This window comes from Xenopus laevis, chromosome 2S (assembly GCF_017654675.1).
Source record: "Xenopus laevis strain J_2021 chromosome 2S, Xenopus_laevis_v10.1, whole genome shotgun sequence".
Classification (NCBI taxonomy): domain Eukaryota; kingdom Metazoa; phylum Chordata; class Amphibia; order Anura; family Pipidae; genus Xenopus; species Xenopus laevis.
In genome coordinates this window covers 166,192,295-166,212,745 of record NC_054374.1, presented here as the reverse complement: position 1 = coordinate 166,212,745, position 20,451 = coordinate 166,192,295, and the positions used below count along the sequence as shown (strand labels likewise).

Genomic DNA, 20,451 nt, shown 5'->3' with positions numbered 1-20,451 from the left:
GCACCTGAGAGTGACAGGTAGTGTAATATTTGTGACCACAGTCACGGTTGCCTCCATCTCTGTGGTGTCCCAAGGATTTAGAAAACAATAACCAGTAGCTTTTGGGACAACTCCACCATTCTCCATTTTCCATTTTTTACTCTTTTCTGAACCTGAGCAAGTGGCCTTTTTTCACCAATTTAGCAATTTTTAATTCTGGAATCCAGATTAATCCTGTCTTTTCACATTTTTTAATTCTTCTGCGGAATCCTATTAATTCTATCCCAGCACTAGCACTTTATATTAAACAATCTTTAAAGGATAAAATTAGAAACCTTTCTCACATCTTTCCTAAGCAGAAGAACATCAGCCTCTTTCTTTCTCCTGACAACTTCCTTGACTACTTGCTGGTCAGACTGGTGGGAAACTGACCAGCAGGTGGCGCTGTTGTAACACAATTCATTCATATTAACAGTACATGTATCCCTTAATATCTTGGAATTAAAACAAAATAAATAATGAATGTACATTGCAAAAGTGCTTAGAATAGCCCCAGGCACGTTTCAGGGGCTGCTGCCGCCTGAGGCAGCAGCCCCAATGCTGCCCCTCCTCCTGCTCCGCTCTTCTAACTACCAGCGTCTGAGCGGATGGAGGAGGGGCCGCATCGCAAGTGCAGTGAGCGCTATTGCGCTCGCTGCGCTAGAAGAGCCGAATTTCCATTTTAAAAAACGGAAATTCGGCTCTTAAAGTTACCAGAGGCGGCTTTTTGCCGCCCCTGGTAACTGGCCGCTCCGTGCTGCCTGAGGCAAGATTCTCACCTTGCCTCATGGCCGGAGCGGCCCTGAATAGCCCCCTCATCAGTTTAACATTCACTTATTTTAAAGGTTTACTTATCCTTTAATTAATTTACTGGTCACTCAATCTACGTAAGATAATGGTGTCCTACTCTAATTAACTGATGGAATGAATTGGGAACTGTAATTAATTTTTCTATTACGCACAGCACTTTAGAAACAACCTCACTTTATTCATTTATTTATAACCTACAATTGATTGGGTTTAATTAATTTGTATTTATTTGGTTATTAATAATTGATTCTGGGTATTTAATCTGAGTCGTATTGTCTTTGTTGGGCTATTGGACCCGAAGCACTTGCACTTTACATATTTGATTGAGGGTTTAGTTGGGGAGAATTGTAGAGTAGAGATGTCGCGAACTGTTCGCCGGCGAACTTGTTCGCGCGAACATCGGGTGTTCGCGCTCGCCGGAAGTTCGCGAACGTCGCGCGACGTTCGCCATTTTGGGTTCGCCATTGTTGGCGCTTTTTTTTGCCCTCTCACCCCAGACCAGCAGGTACATGGCAGCCAATCAGGAAGCTCTCCCCTGGACCACTCCCCTTCCCTATAAAAACCGAAGCCCTGCAGCGTTTTTTCACTCTGCCTGTGTGTGCTGAAGAGATAGTGTAGGGAGAGAGCTGCTGCCTGTTAGTGATTTCAGGGACAGTTGAAAGTTTGCTGGCTAGTAATCGTTTTGATACTGCTCTGTTATTGTAGGGACAGAAGTCTGCAGGGGTTTGAGGGACATTTAAGCTTAGGTAGCTTTGCTGGCTAGTAATCTACCTTCTACTGCAGTGCTCTGTATGTAGCTGCAGTGGGCAGCTGTCCTGCTTCAGATCTCATCTGCTGACTGCTGCAATAACAGTAGTCCTTGTAAGGACTGCTTTTATTTATTTTTTTGTTGTTTTACTACTACTACTACTACTACTACTACTACTACTACTACTACTATAAGAGCCCAGTGCTATTAGTCTAGCAGTGTTGGGGAGTGGGACTGGTGTCCCTGAAATCACTAACAGCTCTCCCCCTACACTATCTCTTCCAAGCACACACAGGCAGATTTTTCAGATACATTTTTGCCCTTGATCCCCCTCTGGCATGCCACTGTCCAGGTCGTTGCACCCTTTAAACAACTTTAAAATCATTTTTCTGGCCAGAAATGTCTTTTCTAGATGTTAAAGTTCGCCTTCCCATTGAAGTCTATGGGGTTCGCGAACCGTTCGCGAACCGCTCGCATTTTTGCGCAAGTTCGCGAATATGTTCGCGAACTTTTTTTCCGACGTTCGCTACATCCCTATTGTAGAGTGTTGATTCCTCATTTATAGGTCATTTAGACTGATTACAACTTGGAAATTCCATGTATTAAAGGTCAAACGGGCTACTTCTTTTTCTTCTTACTGGTCACTGTAATGTTCAAAAATGAGTCCGTTCCACCCCCCGATGTTCTGGTCTGGCTTAAATGTTCTGTGCTGACCCCCCTGAGAAAGGTGTATGATGAGGAAGGATTTTGGGTGGCAGGTGCAGGTGAAGCTGCAGGTACAGAATAACATCACCAGGCATCTCCCAAATTCCTTCTTCATAGGGAAAGAGAGAAGCTCCTGTTTTTACCCAGAGCAGCCCCGCCAGTGCTTCAAATTCACTAAACAACGAAGCGTCTAACGCTAGCGTGAATGTGCCAGCATAGCGCCTTTTTGTTAATTCGCCGATTCACTAACGGACGCTGGCGTAAATTCGCTTGTGTTACTTCGCACCCTTACGCCTGGCAAACTTGTGCAATGGACGTAAATTCACTGACGTGCGAATTATTCTAAACGCTACCTTTTACGCCAGACTTCCTTCGCCACCTCAGACCAGGTGAAGTGCAATAGAGTAGATAGGGATTGCTTCAAAAAAAGTTAAAAAAATTTCTAAGTCCCAAAAAACGCTGGCGTTTTTTCATTTTTTATCGGGGATAGGCTGAAAAAGATCGAAATTTTTTTGGGGCTCCCCTCCTTCCCCCCAACATTTCCTAACTCATGGCACCTTAACTATACAGTGGGCACATGTGTAGGGCAAAATAAACATTTTATTTGCTGTTTTGAAGGTTTCCCAGGCTTGTGTAGTGATGCTACATATTCCTCCATTGTAACTTCAATTTGGCGCCGTATGCAAATTAACCATCATTAGCGTAACTTTGTTTTGCTTGGCGAATTAACGCTAGTGCAACTTCGCAACCTTACGCTTCCCCTGAGCGCAACTTCGGATTTTAGTGAATTTGCGTAGCGCTGGCGAAGCAGATGCTGGCGAAGCGGACGCTGGCGCAACAACGAGTCTTAGTGAATGTCCCTGCTAGGGAGAAGAGCAGCATAGAGAGGACAGAGGAAGGTGACACAGAGATGAAGGAGGTCAGGGTTGAAGCAAACAGAGCAGTAGTAGAAGGTAAGAAACAAAAGGAAAAAGAAGAAGAGATTTACATCCAAGGCAAAGCCAGTGACCTCCAATAGAACTTTTTTCAAGAGCAAAGGTTGGGGGAAGATGATGGAACAGGAGGAAGAGGAACTAAAACGTTTTGGAGAGAGACGAAAGCAGAGACAGAGAGGTGGGGGGGATTCTGAGGAGGAAAGAAATGGTGATGGACAGTTGGGGGTCACTTTAGACTCCCCTGTAAAACAACAGGTCTAAGGAGGCTTGAAGGGTCTGGAAGAGGATTCTGGGAAGAAAAGGAAGGGAAAGCTGGAGGTTTCAAGTGAAGGGCAAAGTGTCTTCCTAGAAGAGGATGAGGGATCCCCAGGAATGAGTGGGGTTCAGGAGGAAAGATAAGGAGAACATCAGCAGCTAAATCTCTGAAACCCTAAAAGTAAATGGATTGAGGAATAGAAAGTTAAACTTTAATGATAATATTGAAGGTTACAGATTGATTATTTGATTTGTTTTTTATTCTGTGCTCTGTGCAATGTTTATTTTGTACTGATTTGTAAGAAAGCAGTTCCATCCTAAAGTGCAGGCACAAGTCACATGACTGGGGGCAGCTGGGAAATTGACAAAATGTCTAGCCCCATGTCAGATTTCCAAATTAAATATAAAAAAAAATCTGTTTGCTCTTTTGAGAAATGGATTTCAGTGCAGAATTCTGCTGGAGCAGCACTATTTTTGGAAAAAACATGTTTTTCCATGACAGTATCCCTTTAAGCACTGTTTCAGCTGATTCACACAAGGGGCAATAAAGGGTGGTTTTAGGGTGTTTTGCACGTGTGCTTTTTGTGAGGTTTGTGTGTGTGTGTGTGTGTGTGTGGCTATTTGTTTGTGTGTGTTTGTGTGTGTGTGTGTGTGTGTGTGTGTTTGTGTGTGTATTTGTGCGCTTGGGCTGCTAAAAGATTGCATTGGGTAAAATGTCCAGAATCCATCATTATAGTTTATATATAAAGCAATTCATTTGATCTGTTTACAAACGTAGCATCAATTTCCTTACACATAACTATGTGGATGATTGTGCCAATTAATGAGAGATAATTAAGCAGTCCAGCTCCATGATTTACTGGTCAGTTCCCAGGTTGGCCAGTAGGGGGAGTGTAAGGGAAATAAAAGGCTGCGTAACCAACACAAGTACAAATCTATCACTGTCTCTATATCTACTGCTCAGACTGTACAAAACCCAAAGGCTTTAACAAGATTCCCCAGTTCTTACGACATCACCTGACTGTCACTAAATACCTGTCACTATATATATATATATATATATCTATATCACTATATACCTGTCACTATATACCTGTCACTATATATATATATATATATATCTATATCACTATATACATGTCACTATATACCTGTCACTATATATATATATATATATCTATATCACTATATACATGTCACTATATACCTGTCACTATATATATAGCACCAAACAGCTGTCACTATAAAGCTGTCACTATATACCTGTCACTATATACATGTCACTATATATATATGTCACTATATACCTGTCACTATATACCTGTCACTATATACATGTCACTATATATACCTGTCACTAAATACATGTCACTAAATACCTGTCACTAAATACCTGTCTCTATATACCTGTCTCTAAATACCTGTCTCTATATACCTGTCTCTAAATACCTGTCTCTATATACCTGTCACTATATACCTGTCACTATATACCTGTCACTATATACCTGTCACTATAAAGAGATGATGATGATGATGAAGGGGCTCCCCCCATACAGTCAATCATAGGGCATTTGTATATTGAGTATATTATAGAGCTAGGATTAGATCAGCTACACACTGGCAGTTTATTGGCCCCTGCACGGCGGAAATTGGCCACAAATTTATTGGGCAAATTACAAAGTCTCATTGGCGAATTGATTTAGTTCTCTCCCAGCAAGTCTCAAAGGTCCCCATTATAAACTGTACACTGGCCCTGGGGCTAAACATTCAGATTATCTAGATTTAGACCAATATGTTGCTGGACAAGTTAAGTTAAGATCAGATCATTAGACAACATCACCAAATGAGCAGATACTACAGCGTGTATGTACTACAGTGTATATGCCGAGCTTTAGATGAGGTGCTACAGTATTACAGTGTATGAGGGTGCTACAGTATAAGGGTGTGACATACAGTGGCCCAGAGTCTGACATAGAGTTGAAGTCATAAACACAGTAGGATAGAGAGAATGATATATAGAGAAATATAGAGAATATACAGTTATATATAGCAGGGTGCAGTGGATGATACAGTGGGGTTCAGACAATTCTATAGTAATAGTTTCTGAAAAATATCTGGGTGCAGGTGCTGATATAGTAATAATTGTTGGATACAGCAGGGTGCAGAGATAACAGTATCAGTATATGAAGTATATACAATTTGCAGCTATATACTGTTTGTTAAAGTCAGAATCCACTATGTAGACAGGGTAGGACTGGGCCTGCGAGACCCCGGGAATAAACTCGGTGGGACCCTCCAACCCACTCCCCAACTGAGACCCTGGGTGCTGCTCCCTGACCCAATTGACCCCAATCACAGCCACAAAAAGACAAAACAAGGGGTGCACAGGGGAGGCTGGCAGATGGGTGTGGGGGGTGGCAGATTAGGGGGGCCCCTGAGGCAGTTACCCTAGAGTTCACCAGTGCAACGCTGCATATAGATGTGTTCCAGTCCAGTCCGTGCAGCAGTGTGTGGCAACACATCAATAGTACAGTTGTTACTAGTGAATGAATAATCTGTTCATACTTTGGCAATATTTCTGCTGCTCTTTCCCATCCTCCTGGAGCAACTCATTACTAACATGGAGTCCTTGAACTTCTCGTTGTTTGAGTGACAGACACATGATCCTTCCCAGCTCAGTGAGGTTCCTATTTTGCAATAAGCGGCCATAGATCATGAATTCCCCAGTGTCCCTTTACTTTCCAAGAGGAGATTCTCCACCTGCAGTATCTCCCCTCCTGGAACCTTCTGGCTCGTCTCCTTCAGGAAAGATTTAATAAGCTATCGCTCTGGTGTAAATCCCCCTTTAATGGAAACAGCTGTTTTAACCCAAAGCTCTGAATGATTGGTTTGTCCCACCAGCTACTGCCTGGAACAGATGAAGCAACTCCACCGTCAGTCTGTATCAAAAACACTCATTAAACCTCCATCTTCTTGGGCTTTATAGGGGTATCCATAGAGCACAAGCTGAGGGATTCATAGACTGAGAAAAAGCCCCAGTGAGGTGTCACCAAATAGGGTTAAACACCCATAATAATATTACAGTCACCCAATAAAATCCACAGTTTTATAAGTTGCACCATAACTGTGTTTAGGTGGGTTAGAGTGAGGAACCTGCACTTAGTAGGAACCCCAGAACATCAGTTGGTAGAGAACCTGAGGTCCATGTTGGTAACGCACCACAAATATAGACAATATGGAAACTGCAGGGCAACGTGATGACATCTGGAGAACATGATGACTTTTCCAAAAAAGTTAAATAAATGAGTTAAAAAAAAAGATCAATGTACTTACTAAGTATACGCAGGTTTCACACTGGTCTCCAGTCCCAGTACCTAAAATGGACGTTGGCACCAGAATTTCAGGAAAACTGATTTTTTTTTTTTACTTTCCTTATTTTGACTAGGATTTAAGTCTTAAAATAGTCATTATATTCTCAAACATGCCGAAAATGGGGGTTTCCCTGAAGGTGAGGGAGTTGGAAATCGTTTTTTTCTTTGCCATGAGATCGTTCCAGTAGATTTGGGCCAGAATACACAAAGTCCATGCCCATATGAGGAATAAAAAGCAGGTTCCCTCGTTGATTGTTTAGTAATAGGCCTTGGGGTGAGCTGCTGAGCTTACATATGATCCGTTTATGTCGGACAGGCTTCATTTTTTATTTCCACTTACTCATTACTCACTACTAGACATTGTGATAATCCTACGAGGGTTTCGCCTTACACTTGTCTAAAGATTCTTTTACTTTTGTGCAGGGTGAAACAACGAATTCTTGGAAAACGAGAATTAACCCATTTGTGTATGTATGAGCTGTCGTGTCTTTGCTTGGGCTGGAGATGAGAGTTCTTCTTGCAGATCCCTGAGTGACTGAATCCACACTAATAGCCCACTCACTTGCCCATTGGAGGCATTCACAAACAGTGGAGATATAAAGTAACCGCTCCGACTCACCGCAGTTTCTGTAAATTCAAAAGCCGGCAAATTGCTGATCAAGTCCAGGTGCAGGAACTTCGGCGTCCCACGCCATGTGCAAATAGAGATGAGAAGGAAAGTAGATTCCGCACACCGGCTTGTCAGTTAAAAAACATCATCTTTATTCGACCATGTTAAAACACACGCTGCTTGACGCGTTTCGGGCTCAGCTGCCCTTAATCATAAGCATATAATAATCATAATGCTTATGATTAAGGGCAGCTGAGCCCGAAACGCATCAAGCAGCGTGTGTTTTAACATGGTCGAATAAAGATGATGTTTTTTAACTGACAAGCCGGTGTGCGGAATCTACTTTCCTTCTCATCTCTATTCACAAACAGTGGCCTGGTGCTACATGGAGGGGCTTGTTTATTAATGGGCATCTAGACTTCACATCCTACCAGGCTTTTACATAATATAATGGGCTAAAGCTGAAAGCTGTAGTTCATCAACATCAGGGTTATATGCTTAAAGGTAGGGATGCATAGAATCCAGGATTCGGTTTGGGATTCGGCTAGGATTTGGTCGAATCCTTGTGTCTGGCCAAACCGAATCCTAATTTGCATATGTAAATTAGGGGCAGGGAGGGAAATTACGTAACTAGGAAGTTACAAGGAAGTGAAAAAAATGTTCACACATTTTCCTTTCCTGCCCCGAATTTACATATTCAAATTAGGATTTGGTTCGGTATTTGGCCGAATCTTCCGCAAAGGACAACTCTACCCGTGTAGATCTATATAAACATATATTGTGTAAAACGGCTCATAAGAAAAACTCTTCTTCATCTTAATCATCATCATTTATTTATATAGCGCTGTCAAGATACGCAGTGCAATTATCTTAATAAACCATTTTCATAAAAAATATAATAGTTTAATACTAATATCATGGTACCACCATGTTTGAACCTTGAAAATGTTCCGAAGGGGACATACAAATAGGGTTGCCACCTTTTTTATTTGGGGAAAATTGGATAGGGGGCGGGACGTGATGTTGGGGGCAGATGGTGTTGGAGGCGGGGCGGTGGGGGGCAGACTGGAGGACATCGGAGGCAGGGTGGGTGACGTAGGTGGCGGGACTGATGATGTGGTGATCATCGATTGGCTGATCACTATGTCATTCACTTCAGTGTCCTGTCCGGATTTAAAGGGGCTCTATGGTCAAAAATGTAAATTGCGATGCTGAAGCTGGAGCAGGTATGTGGGGGATATGATTGCGCTGCTATTGCCTGAAAAACTGCTCATAGAAAATAATGAATCGCTATTGGAAAAAGTCTTATATTCACTCCCCAAAGCCAAAGGGGGATTTAAATTTTTCACCCCCGTTTAATAATTTCCTTCCAAAAACTGGGCAGTCCGTGTGAAATCCAGACAGGTGGCAACCCTACATACAAATGATGTGATCATATACTGTATATTCACTGTATTATGAGAAGCAAGACAGGTTATATACAGTATATATCTGTGGTTCAGCAGGTTGCTTTATGGTTGTATGTGCCCAGCACATCGAAAAAAACTGACCACACCCACTAATTACCATGTCCATTTTACAAGATTTGGCAGTATGAACACATTTCTGACAGTTGTAGGGCTATGTTTTATGTTATGTTGTAGCAGTTTTGCTAATGAAGCTGAATTTGCCCTTTAGAGACTGTATTATTTAATTATCTTAAATTGTGAGAATTGTTTCTTTATTTATCTTAAATTGTGACAAATGTATCAAAGTGCAAGTGCTGAGTGTTCTTGGCTCTCTACCAAAAAGCCTCTTATTTTAATTAAGTTTCAAAAACTTTGTATCTTTTCCTGGCATCAGCACAGGAGATCAAAGAGAAACTCGGGATATTTCAGTAAGAAACGAGAAAAGACTGTGGGCTGAACTGTCAAAATCAGGACTGTCCCACAGAAAACAGTCCAGTTGGGAGGTATGTATAAAGCTGACCAATCTCTATGGTTCAACATGACACTTCATGGTTTTATGAAGCTGGCCCATCTCTATGGTTCAGTGTGACACTTCCTGTTTGTATAAAGCTGACCTGTCTCTATGGTTCAATATGATGCCGTGATGCTTCCTGGTTGTATAAAGCTGGCCTGTCACTATGGTTCAACATGACACTTCCTGGTTGTATAAAGCTGGCCTTTCTCTATGGTTCAGTGTGACACTTCCTGTTTTTATGAAGCTGACCTGTCTCTATGGTTTAACATGACACTTCCTGGTTGTGTAAAGCTGACCTCTCTCTATGGTTCAATATGACACTTCCTGGTTGTATAAAGCTGACCTGTCTCTATGGTTTAACATGACACTTCCTGGTTGTGTAAAGCTGACCTCTCTCTATGGTTCAATATGACACTTCCTGGTTGTATAAAGCTGACCTGTCTCTATGGTTCAACATGACACTTCCTGGTTGTGTAAAGCTGGCCTGTCTCTATGGTTCAGAGTGACACTTCCTGTTTTTATGAAGCTAACCTGTCTCTATGGTTCAACATGACACTTCCTGGTTGTGTAACCCTGGTCTGTCTCTATGGTTCAGAGTGACACTTCCTGTTTTTATGAAGCTGACCTGTCTCTATGGCTCAGCATTGCCCCTCTCTGGTTCTATAAAGAAGCCATGTCTCTATAAGTTTAGAATATTAGTTATTCGTTTAATGAAGGTAACATCTCTTTCTCAAAGGTCCAAAATATAACTTCCTGCTGAATAGTGCCCACTGGCCCCCGACAGCCCCTCACTACGGAATTGAGTGTCAGGGTGCTCCTGTAATGCAAGCCTAAATATTCCATCTGCCCTTCTGCCCATGATATCACTAATCTCAGCTCCGATGGGTCCCAAGGGGGTACAGGTCCAGGTGCAATCGCCAAAGTTTCCTGCTTCTATAAAGCTGCCCAGTTTAATGGCATTGAGTCTTTCCTCATTGTTCCTAATAGACAGGAATTCCACATTATGTTATATGGCTGCTCATACTTGATGCCAATGTTATTAATAGGCAAGAACGATAATGCCATTTGGAAGACGATTGCTATCTGTTCTTTAAATCTGGGGTCCAACCAATGCTTTGGAGGGTTCTTTGAGCCCCGGACTCTAATTAGGCAGGTTTGTGCATTTGTAACCTTGCTTTTCTATCAGGAATAGTAGACGTAAATATTCCCAGTACTAATGGAAATCACTGCTTTTGGTGTCCCTGATAATTTTAGAGTTCACTATTATCACAAACCCAGAGTCTGTGGTTCTCTTGCTGCTGCTGAGAGCCAATTAGTGCAGATAAGAAAGTGCTCAGTTAAGAAAGGGATATGGTTCTTGTATCACACAATCCAGAAATGTTCCCGGACGCAGGGAAACATTGGACAAGACCACACAAAAAGACACGGTGCACCACGGAGGGAGAAAGTAAAGAACTAGTTACAAAATTCAAAATGTTATTCGTCCATTAAAATCAGCACAGAAAACATCAGGGAACTATGAGCTTGACGCGTTTCGTGGCTATACAGCCATTATCTCAAAAGGACATTGGACAAGAGCCATGTTATCCCTTCAGCTATTTATGTCCAATCTCAAATCGAGAAGAGGTAAAGAGCATCCTAAATGTTACTTAACTTCCCTTCAAAAAAGGAGGTGCTCACCATTAAATTAAATGAGTACTGTCATTTATTTTTTCATATTTCTGCATTATTTTAATGCACATTCAGGTCATGCTAGGCATAAATATATGCAGTTTGAACAATATACACCCGAAGACTCCTGTGAAATTGCTTCCTTTCTGCAAGTGCTTTCTTTTTTTAATGACTTTCAGACATGATTTCAAACCACTGTGGTCTAAAACCTGTGTTATAGCTAAACTAGAATCTAATATATATAATCTCAGCCATAAAGCAGAACAGGACTGCTGCTTCCAATAGGGGTCAGATAGAATCTGTGCAGCCACTGGGACAGAATGCTCTGTTATAAACATAGAAGGCCAGTTAGGGGGAGATTTGGGGTGAGTGCTTATTTGTACCCTCGGTACCCCTGGAACTATAGCAGGGTGACACCCCAATGTTTCTATATATCTGTAACCTTGTTATGAGCTAAGGGGGCCCAGTCTGAAGGCCAGTTAGGGGGAGATTTGGGGTGAGTGTTTATTTGTACCCTGGGTACCCCTGGAACTATAGCAGGGTGACACCCCAATGTTTCTATATATCTGTAACCTTGTTATGAGCTAAGGGGTCCCAGTCTGAAGGTCAGTTAGGGGGAGATTTGGGGTGAGTGTTTATTTGTACCCTGGGTACCCCTGGAACTATAGCAGGGTGACTGTTACCCCAATGTTTCTATATATCTGTAACCTTGTTATGAGCTAAGGGGGCCCAGTCTGAAGGTCAGTTAGGGGGAGATTTGGGGTGAGTGTTTATTTGTACCCTGGGTACCCCTGGAACTATAGCAGGGTGACTGTTACCCCAATGTTTCTATATATCTGTAACCTTGTTATGAGCTAAGGGGGCCCAGTCTGAAGGTCAGTTAGGGGGAGATTTGGGGTGATGCTTATTTGTGCCCTGGGTACCCCTGGAACTATAGCAGGGTGACACCCCAATGTTTCTATATATCTGTAACCTTGTTATGAGCTAAGGGGGCCCAGTCTGAAGGTCAGTTAGGGGGAGATTTGGGGTGAGTGATTATTTGTACCCTGGGTACCCCTGGAACTATAGCAGGGTGACTGTTACCCCAATGTTTCTATATATCTGTAACCTTGTTATGAGCTAAGGGGGGCCAGTCTGAAGGCCAGTTAGGGGGAGATTTGGGGTGAGTGCTTATTTGTAAGCTGGGTACCCCTGGAACTATAGCAGGGTGACACCCCAATGTTTCTATATATCTGTAACCTTGTTATGAGCTAAGGGGGCCCAGTCTGAAGGTCAGTTAGGGGGAGATTTGGGGTGAGTGTTTATTTGTACCCTGAGTACCCTTGGGGGAGCACTGACTCATATACAGTTTGTTGATTGACTCTTTTGACACATTTCCAGTCAGAAGGAGATCTTCAATGCCTTGATGGGAAGGAATGAAGTAGTAATATTATACTCTTTCCAACACATATTATTTATTCTATGTATTTATTTTTATTTGATTTGAAAACCAAACCAAATTCCAATACTGCTGCTTTAAAGGGGATGAAAAAAAAATGAAATTAAGTTTTGCGTAATAAAAGAAAAAAAAATTCAAAACAACTTGCTCAGAATTAAAATTTTTGGCTTACTTCCCCTTTTATTTGTCTGGAGTACAAAGAAGAACAGAGTCAATAAATAAAACAATACTACAGTAAACGGATGATTCTGCAGCAACTAAAGGGTGAATTATCCAGAGGAGTTATTGGTGGCCCATCTGAGCACATGCTTGCCACAAGCACTGGCCAGTGGTAAGGTTTATTGGAAGTGCCGGCTGCACTAACAGTGCGGTTATTGTAGAGGCACAGGTTGCTGAGAAGTGTTCCTATAACCAGGGCTCGGTTAGAGAATGGAGTGTGGGGCGAGGGAGAGAACGGCTGAATTCTTCTGTAGGTGCAGAAATAATAAACATGTGCTGCCGACTTTAACCCAATTATACACCCCCCCCCCAGGGAACCTTCCGCTCAGGCCAGGCTATTACACTGCCACCTGCCTCTCACTGTATCACAGACTTTCTCTTGTTCCGCCAGAAACAAAATCTGTTTATCACATGAGAACCAGTAACTTGCCTCTAATATTGTCCTCCTCTAATCCGTGCTGTTGCTAAGGATACAGCATCAGTTGCATTGTCTATGAGTCGAGGGCAGGTGGCAGTTGGCATGCCAGGCGCTATGTATATTTTGGCATCATTGGTTTTCTTTTGTAAACAACCAATTGTGGCATCACTGTTTTTTGTTGTCAACAAACCATTGTAGCATCACTGGTTTTCCATAGTAAACAACCCATCTGGGTTTCACTGCTTTTCTCTAATAAGCAACCTAATGTGGCATCACTGGTTTTTATTGGTAAGCAACCAATTGTGGCATCACTGTTTTTTGCTGTCATCAAACCATTGTAGCATCACTGGTTTTCCATAGTAAACAACCCATTTTGAGTGTCACTGCTTTTCTCTAATAAGCAACCTAATGTGGCATCACTGGTTTTCCTTAGTAAACAACCAATTGTGGCATCACTGTTTTTTGCTGTCAACAAACCATTGTAGCATCACTGGTTTTCCATAGTAAACAACCCATCTGGGTGTCACTGCTTTTCTCTAATACGCAACCTAATGTGGCATCACTGGTTTTCCATAAGTAAACAACACATTTTTGAGTGTCACTGCTTTTCTGTAATAAGCAACCTAATGTGGCATCACTGGTTTTCCTTAGTAAACAACCAATTGTGGCATCACAGGTTTTTGCTGTCAACAAACCATTGTAGCATCACTGGTTTTCCATAGTAAACAACCCATTTTGAGTGTCACTGCTTTTCTCTAATAAGCAACCTAATGTGGCATCACTGGTTTTCCTTAGTAAACAACCAATTGTGGCATCACAGATTTTTGCTGTCAACAAACCATTGTAGCATCACTGGTTTTCCATAGTAAACAACCAATCTGGGTGTCGCTGTTTTTCCTCTAATAAGCAACCTAATGTGGCATCACTGGTTTTTATTGGTAAGCAACCAATTGTGGCATCACTGTTTTTTGCTGTCATCAAACCATTGTAGCATCACTGGTTTTCCATAGTAAACAACCCATTTTGAGTGTCACTGCTTTTCTCTAATAAGCAACCTAATGTGGCATCACTGGTTTTCCTTAGTAAACAACCAATTGTGGCATCACTGTTTTTTGCTGTCAACAAACCATTGTAGCATCACTGGTTTTCCATAGTAAACAACCCATCTGGGTGTCACTGCTTTTCTCTAATACGCAACCTAATGTGGCATCACTGGTTTTCCATAAGTAAACAACACATTTTTGAGTGTCACTGCTTTTCTGTAATAAGCAACCTAATGTGGCATCACTGGTTTTCCTTAGTAAACAACCAATTGTGGCATCACAGGTTTTTGCTGTCAACAAACCATTGTAGCATCACTGGTTTTCCATAGTAAACAACCCATTTTGAGTGTCACTGCTTTTCTCTAATAAGCAACCTAATGTGGCATCACTGGTTTTCCTTAGTAAACAACCAATTGTGGCATCACAGATTTTTGCTGTCAACAAACCATTGTAGCATCACTGGTTTTCCATAGTAAACAACCAATCTGGGTGTCGCTGTTTTTCCTCTAATAAGCAACCTAATGTGGCATCACTGGTTTTCCTTAGTAAACAACCAATTGTGGCATCACTGTTTTTTGCTGTCAACAAACCATTGTAGCATCACTGGTTTTCCATAGTAAACAACCCATCTGGGTGTCACTGCTTTTCTCTAATACGCAACCTAATGTGGCATCACTGGTTTTCCATAAGTAAACAACACATTTTTGAGTGTCACTGCTTTTCTGTAATAAGCAACCTAATGTGGCATCACTGGTTTTCCTTAGTAAACAACCAATTGTGGCATCACAGGTTTTTGCTGTCAACAAACCATTGTAGCATCACTGGTTTTCCATAGTAAACAACCCATCTGGGTGTCACTGCTTTTGTCTAATAAACAACCTAATGTGGCATCACTTGTTTTCCTTTGTGAACAACCAATTGTGGCATCATTGGTTTTCCTTTGTAAACAACCAATTGTGGTATCACTGTTTTTTGTTGTCAACAAAGCATTGTAGCCTCACTGTTTTTCCATAGTAATGGGCAAATATATCGCAATTCGCTTCGCAGAAAACTGGCAAATAAAATTTTGCAAAAAAGGAAAAAAATTTGCGAAACGCATTGAAATCAACGGGCGTCAAAATAATTTTGACACGCAACAATTTTGACACGAGCAACAATTTTTTATATGCGCCTCTTTTGTCCAAATGCTTAAAGTAAATGGACGTCTGAAAAATTTTGATGCTTGACAATTTTTATGCGCACAACAATTTTGACATGCCACTATTTTTTTTGTCACAGCAAATTTTCCATGGGGAATTTTCACGGCCGTTTCGTGAAAACATTTGCAGCTGGCGAAATGCAGAATCCATGCCTGGCGAATAAATTCGCCCATCACTAGTTTTCCATAGTAAACAACCCATCTGGGTGTCACTCTTTTTATCTAATAAGCAACCTAATGTGGCATCACTGTTTTTTTATTAGTAAACAACTAATTTGGGCATCACTGTTTTTGCTGTCAACAAACCATTGTAGCATCAATAGTTTTTCATAGTAAACAACTCATCTAATGTGGCACCATTGCTTTTCCTTTATACTGTGTCAGGTCTTCCTTAGTAAACATACAACATCGTTGTTTATCCTTAATAAACCATTGTGGCATCACTGCTTTTCCCTAATACACAACCCATTTTGGATTCATTGGCTTGTCCTAGTAAACAACCCATTGTGGCATCACTGCTTTTCCCTAATACACAACCCATTTTGGCTTCATTGGTTAGTCCTAGTAAACAACCCATTGGGGCATCTGTGGTTTTCCTTATCAAATGACCCGTTGTTACATTAGTTTTTGTTAGTAAACGAATTATTCTGGCATATCTGTTTTTTCTTAATAAACAAGCCATTGTGGCCTCACATTGTTTCCTCAGTAAACAACCCATTTTGGCATATGTTGTTTTCCCTAATAGGCAACCCATTGAGGCATCACTGGTTTTCCTTAGCAAACAACTCATTTTGGCATGTCTTGTTTACTATAATAAGCAACTCATTGGAGGTGTCACTGGTTTTCCTCAGTAAACAACCTATTGTGGCATTATTGCTTTTGTGTAGTAAACAAGTGATTGTGGTGTTACTGATTTTCCTCAATCAGTAACCCATTGTGGCATTAATGGTTTTAATTAGAAAACAACCCATTGTGGTGTCGCTGCTTTACTGTAATAATCTATTGTGGTGTCACTGATCTTCTTTAGTAAACAAGAACATTTTTTTTTTTTTTTAAATTTAAAAATACAAAATCACTGGGTGAATAGTGCTCAGATATGATTTGTATTGCAACCTGTGTGTTTTTGGAACATGTTCCACATGCTGAGCAGTATCCAGGATCTCCCACGTTTTTGCGGTGGGGCTGCAGTAGGAAGCGCTTGATATATGTGTCCCCATAGTGTAACTGGTTATTATCACCTCCAGCATGGAAACAGATCCTTGGCTAGCAGAAGTTTGCTTTTTCTGTCCTCTGCCCCCGGTTTTGCACCTGGGGGATGATTTGGTACCCATGGGGGGTTACGTAGGACATTCTCCCAGCTGCAGAATTTTATCAGATTCTGAAAGGGTCATAGACAGCTAATAGTTCTACACCATGTTGTCTCTCCCTCCATAATCCATCTTAGCGTTTGTCTATAAACAGCAGAAATGAAAGAAAACCAATTTCGACATGGACCTTATTTAGTTGTATTTGTTTTCTTTTGTTACATGGGTTGTCGTGTAGAATAACACAAGCTGATTTCAGTTGACATGTCTATAAGTGTGTGTATAGTAAGACAAATGGGCTGTAACTAACTCTGAGACAGTGCGTATAACATGGGTCCCCAACCTTTTTATATTCATGAGCCGCATTCAGAAGTTATAAAATATCATGCATGCAAAAAGTTCCTGGGCTGCCAAAAATGGGCTGTGATTGGCTATTGGTAGCCCCATATGTGGACTGGCAGCCTACAGGAGTTGTCACTACATCTGGTTATTATACAACAAAACTTGCCTCCAAGCCTGGAATTGAAAAATAATCCCCTGCTTTGAGGCCACTGGGAGCAACATCCAAGGGGTCGGTGAGCAAAATGTTACTCTTGAGCCACTGGTCGGGGATCACTGGAGTTTAGTAAGGCACAATGGTGACTTGGAGTCCTATACTTACAGCCTGTTCCCTGTCCCCAGGTCCGGATTTGTTCTGCATATTCCATGGCAAGCGGTACACCCCGGGAGAGAGCTGGCACCCCTACCTCGAGCCACAGGGAGTCGTGTATTGTATCCGCTGCACCTGCACTGAGGTGGGTACTTCCAACGCTGCGGGTGGGGTAGAAATCATCGTCTAGTTGTAGTATCTGCTACACTCAGCGGGTCACTTTTGACTTTGTTATCCTATGTATAAATATCTACGCAAGCTGAGCAGTCTATAAATTCGTTTTTGCCAAGAAATTGGAGGAAACCAATGCTCCCATATTCACTTTGTGCTGTGTCACCCCTGCTGTTGCCTCCTTGTAATTTACCAGTATTGGTCCAATCCTAGGGCCATTGGGCAGTATAGGGAAAGTTGCATCTGTGTCTTTACAACAAGTGCTTTCTGCTGTGTATGTTATTGCTGTGCTCTGCTCTTACTAAACAGCCGCCCCCCACTGTTACCCACAGTTCCACTCATTCTATTTTCCATGTTAAGACACAGAATTCCTGTCTCTGACATACAGATGCCTGATTTTGTCTCCCTCGCTGCTGTATGTCTGTGTATCTGCCTTCTTATATTTAAATGACAAGTCTTTGGAACCACTGACACTCAGGAGGCTTGTTAACTGTTACATTCCCTCCTGTGTTATATAATAGCATCCTTCTATATTTTATCCTGATGGTGCACCTGATTATAGGGATTATAGGCAGGAAATTAAATAATAAGGCCCACGGCCACATTAATAAACTGCCCTATTATCCCCAGGCACCCCTATACCCAGACAGCAGGGGGCACACATGAGCATGGGAGAGGGAAGAGGAGGCAGGGAGTGAAGGTAGAGAGCTCAGGGCCACACTAACACCCTATTATCCCAGGGCACCTCTATCAGACACCTACAGCATGGGGACAGGTAGAAGAGACAGTGAGTGGAAACACAGAGCTCAGAGCCAAACTCATACTCTGCCCTATCCAGACACCCCAATGCTGAGACAGTAGGGCACACCTGATCCTGGGGAGAAGAAGCAGGGAGTGAAGGTACAGAGCTCCGTCCACATACACTGCCGCATTATCCCCAGACTGCCTCCCACTCACATTCAGCCATAAGTGTGACTAATCCATTTCTCTGACCACAGATTGTGAGCTCCCAGACACGGTAACAAGGACCCTTTCATGGGCCCCGGCAGGCAGAGTTTATAGCACTTAATAGCTAATTGATAATGATGTACACACAACTCCCGGAGTGTCCAGACGACACAAACATGGCAGGGGTGCAGGGAATAGCTGCCAAACACTACTTACATCACCTGGCACATTAGCATTCCAGGCCTCATCGGCTTCTTATACACGTAATACAGGCAGTCGCTTACTGGAAGGGGATGAAATTACCACTATAAACGGTGGCTCCAGGTGCCCATGCCCCAAACCTTCAGTGCAGGGAGTAACCACTGGAATTAGATGGACAGGCCGACACAGATCAGCACCAAAGTAGAAACAAGCAGCTTGATTTCAAATAATTCTAGTTTACATGTTCACAAATGACTGTCTATCATGTTCTGCTGTGAAACCAGATAAACCACATAATAGTGCCAAGTCCAGCACTCTCAGGTCATAAGACTTGATACTACTGGACTTTGTGCTATTATTAATGTATATCTATATTATATATGTATTTCTATATTATATATGTATATCTATATTATATATGTATATCTATATTATATATGTATATCTATATTATATATGTATATCTATATTATATATGTATATCTATATTATATATGTATATCTATATTATATATGTATATCTATAGCAATAGCAGTTGGTTCTTCTGGAAGGGAGATGAACTTCATCTGTGGCTGAATTTTGGTCTTCAACTCGTGGCTAAACAAATACCCACCAACAAAAGCTGGGTTTGCTGAGGGTGTTGGGAGTTACTAATCAGCTATATATGGAAGGCTTCAAACTGAAACACACGATGGATACAATCATTCTAATTCCCCAGCCTAGAGTACAGGAGATGGACCATTCTATTTCCCCAGCATAGAGTTCAGAATATGGTGGACCATTCTAAATCCCCAGCCTAGAGTACAGGAGATTAACCATTCTAATTCCCCAGCCTAAAGTACAGGAGATGGACCATTCTAAATCCCCAGCCTAGAGTACAGGAGATGGACCATTCTAATTCCCCAGCCTAAAGTACAGGAGATGGACCATTCTAAATCCCCAGCCTAGAGTACAGGAGATGGATCATTCTAATTCCCCAGCATAGAGTTCAGAAGATGGTGGACCATTCTAATTCCCCAGCAAAGAGTACAGGAGATGGACAATTCTAATTCCCCAGCATAGAGTACAGTATTTGGACCCAGGGTCTGACTGGAGCAAGGGGGCCCACCAGGTTCCACACTTCCGAAGCTGCCCAGGCGCGTGTGTGAACACCGGGACGCATGCTGCGCCAAAGAGTTTATACTTGGGGCTCGGCAGATTACAGGAGAGGGCCCACCGGGTTTTTTCCAGTCTGGTTGGCTCATTCTAATTCCCCACCCTAGAGTACAGGCAATGGACCATTCCCCAGCACAGCATATTTTAAAGGAAATTAACTATTATAATTTCCATCATAAAGTACCGAAGATGGACTATTCTAATTCCCCAGCACAGTGTACTGGATATGAATCATTATAATTCAACTGTCTGTGTTGATAGACCCTAGAGAAATGTATCATGTGCCCCCCATATTCCAGGTACTGATAGATACCTTATTATTAATAAGTAATTAGAACCAGCTAGTCATATGTCAGTGATATTGCCAGGCTGCACCTTGAATCTGCCAGTGTAATAACTGGTTTTATAGAGATTTTTCCTGTTAACTGAGATCCTTCTGTATTTCACACGGAAACCCGACCTGATGCTGTACTGATCCACTCACTACATGTTTAACATTTTCCTGCCTCCTGCCGATGTTCTACAAGTGATATATTAACACAGCAAAGACTGATGGGTTTCTAAAAGTAACTGTGGGCTAAATGGTTAATAGAACTGATATATGTGATGCAACTGTGAGAG

The 20,451-nt window shown here is 41.9% G+C and overlaps 1 protein-coding gene across 2 annotated transcripts in view; it reads left to right on the top strand.

Annotated features, from left to right (window-relative positions):
* Positions 1 to 20,451, top strand: part of LOC108709042 (chordin-like protein 2) — a 51,274-nt gene that overhangs the window by 6,709 nt on the left and 24,114 nt on the right. For both annotated transcript variants that reach the window (XM_041584647.1, XM_041584646.1), the window contains exon 2: positions 17,387 to 17,499. In XM_041584647.1, the coding sequence (XP_041440581.1) occupies positions 17,387 to 17,499 (113 nt within the window). The remainder of the gene's footprint in view (positions 1 to 17,386; positions 17,500 to 20,451) is intronic.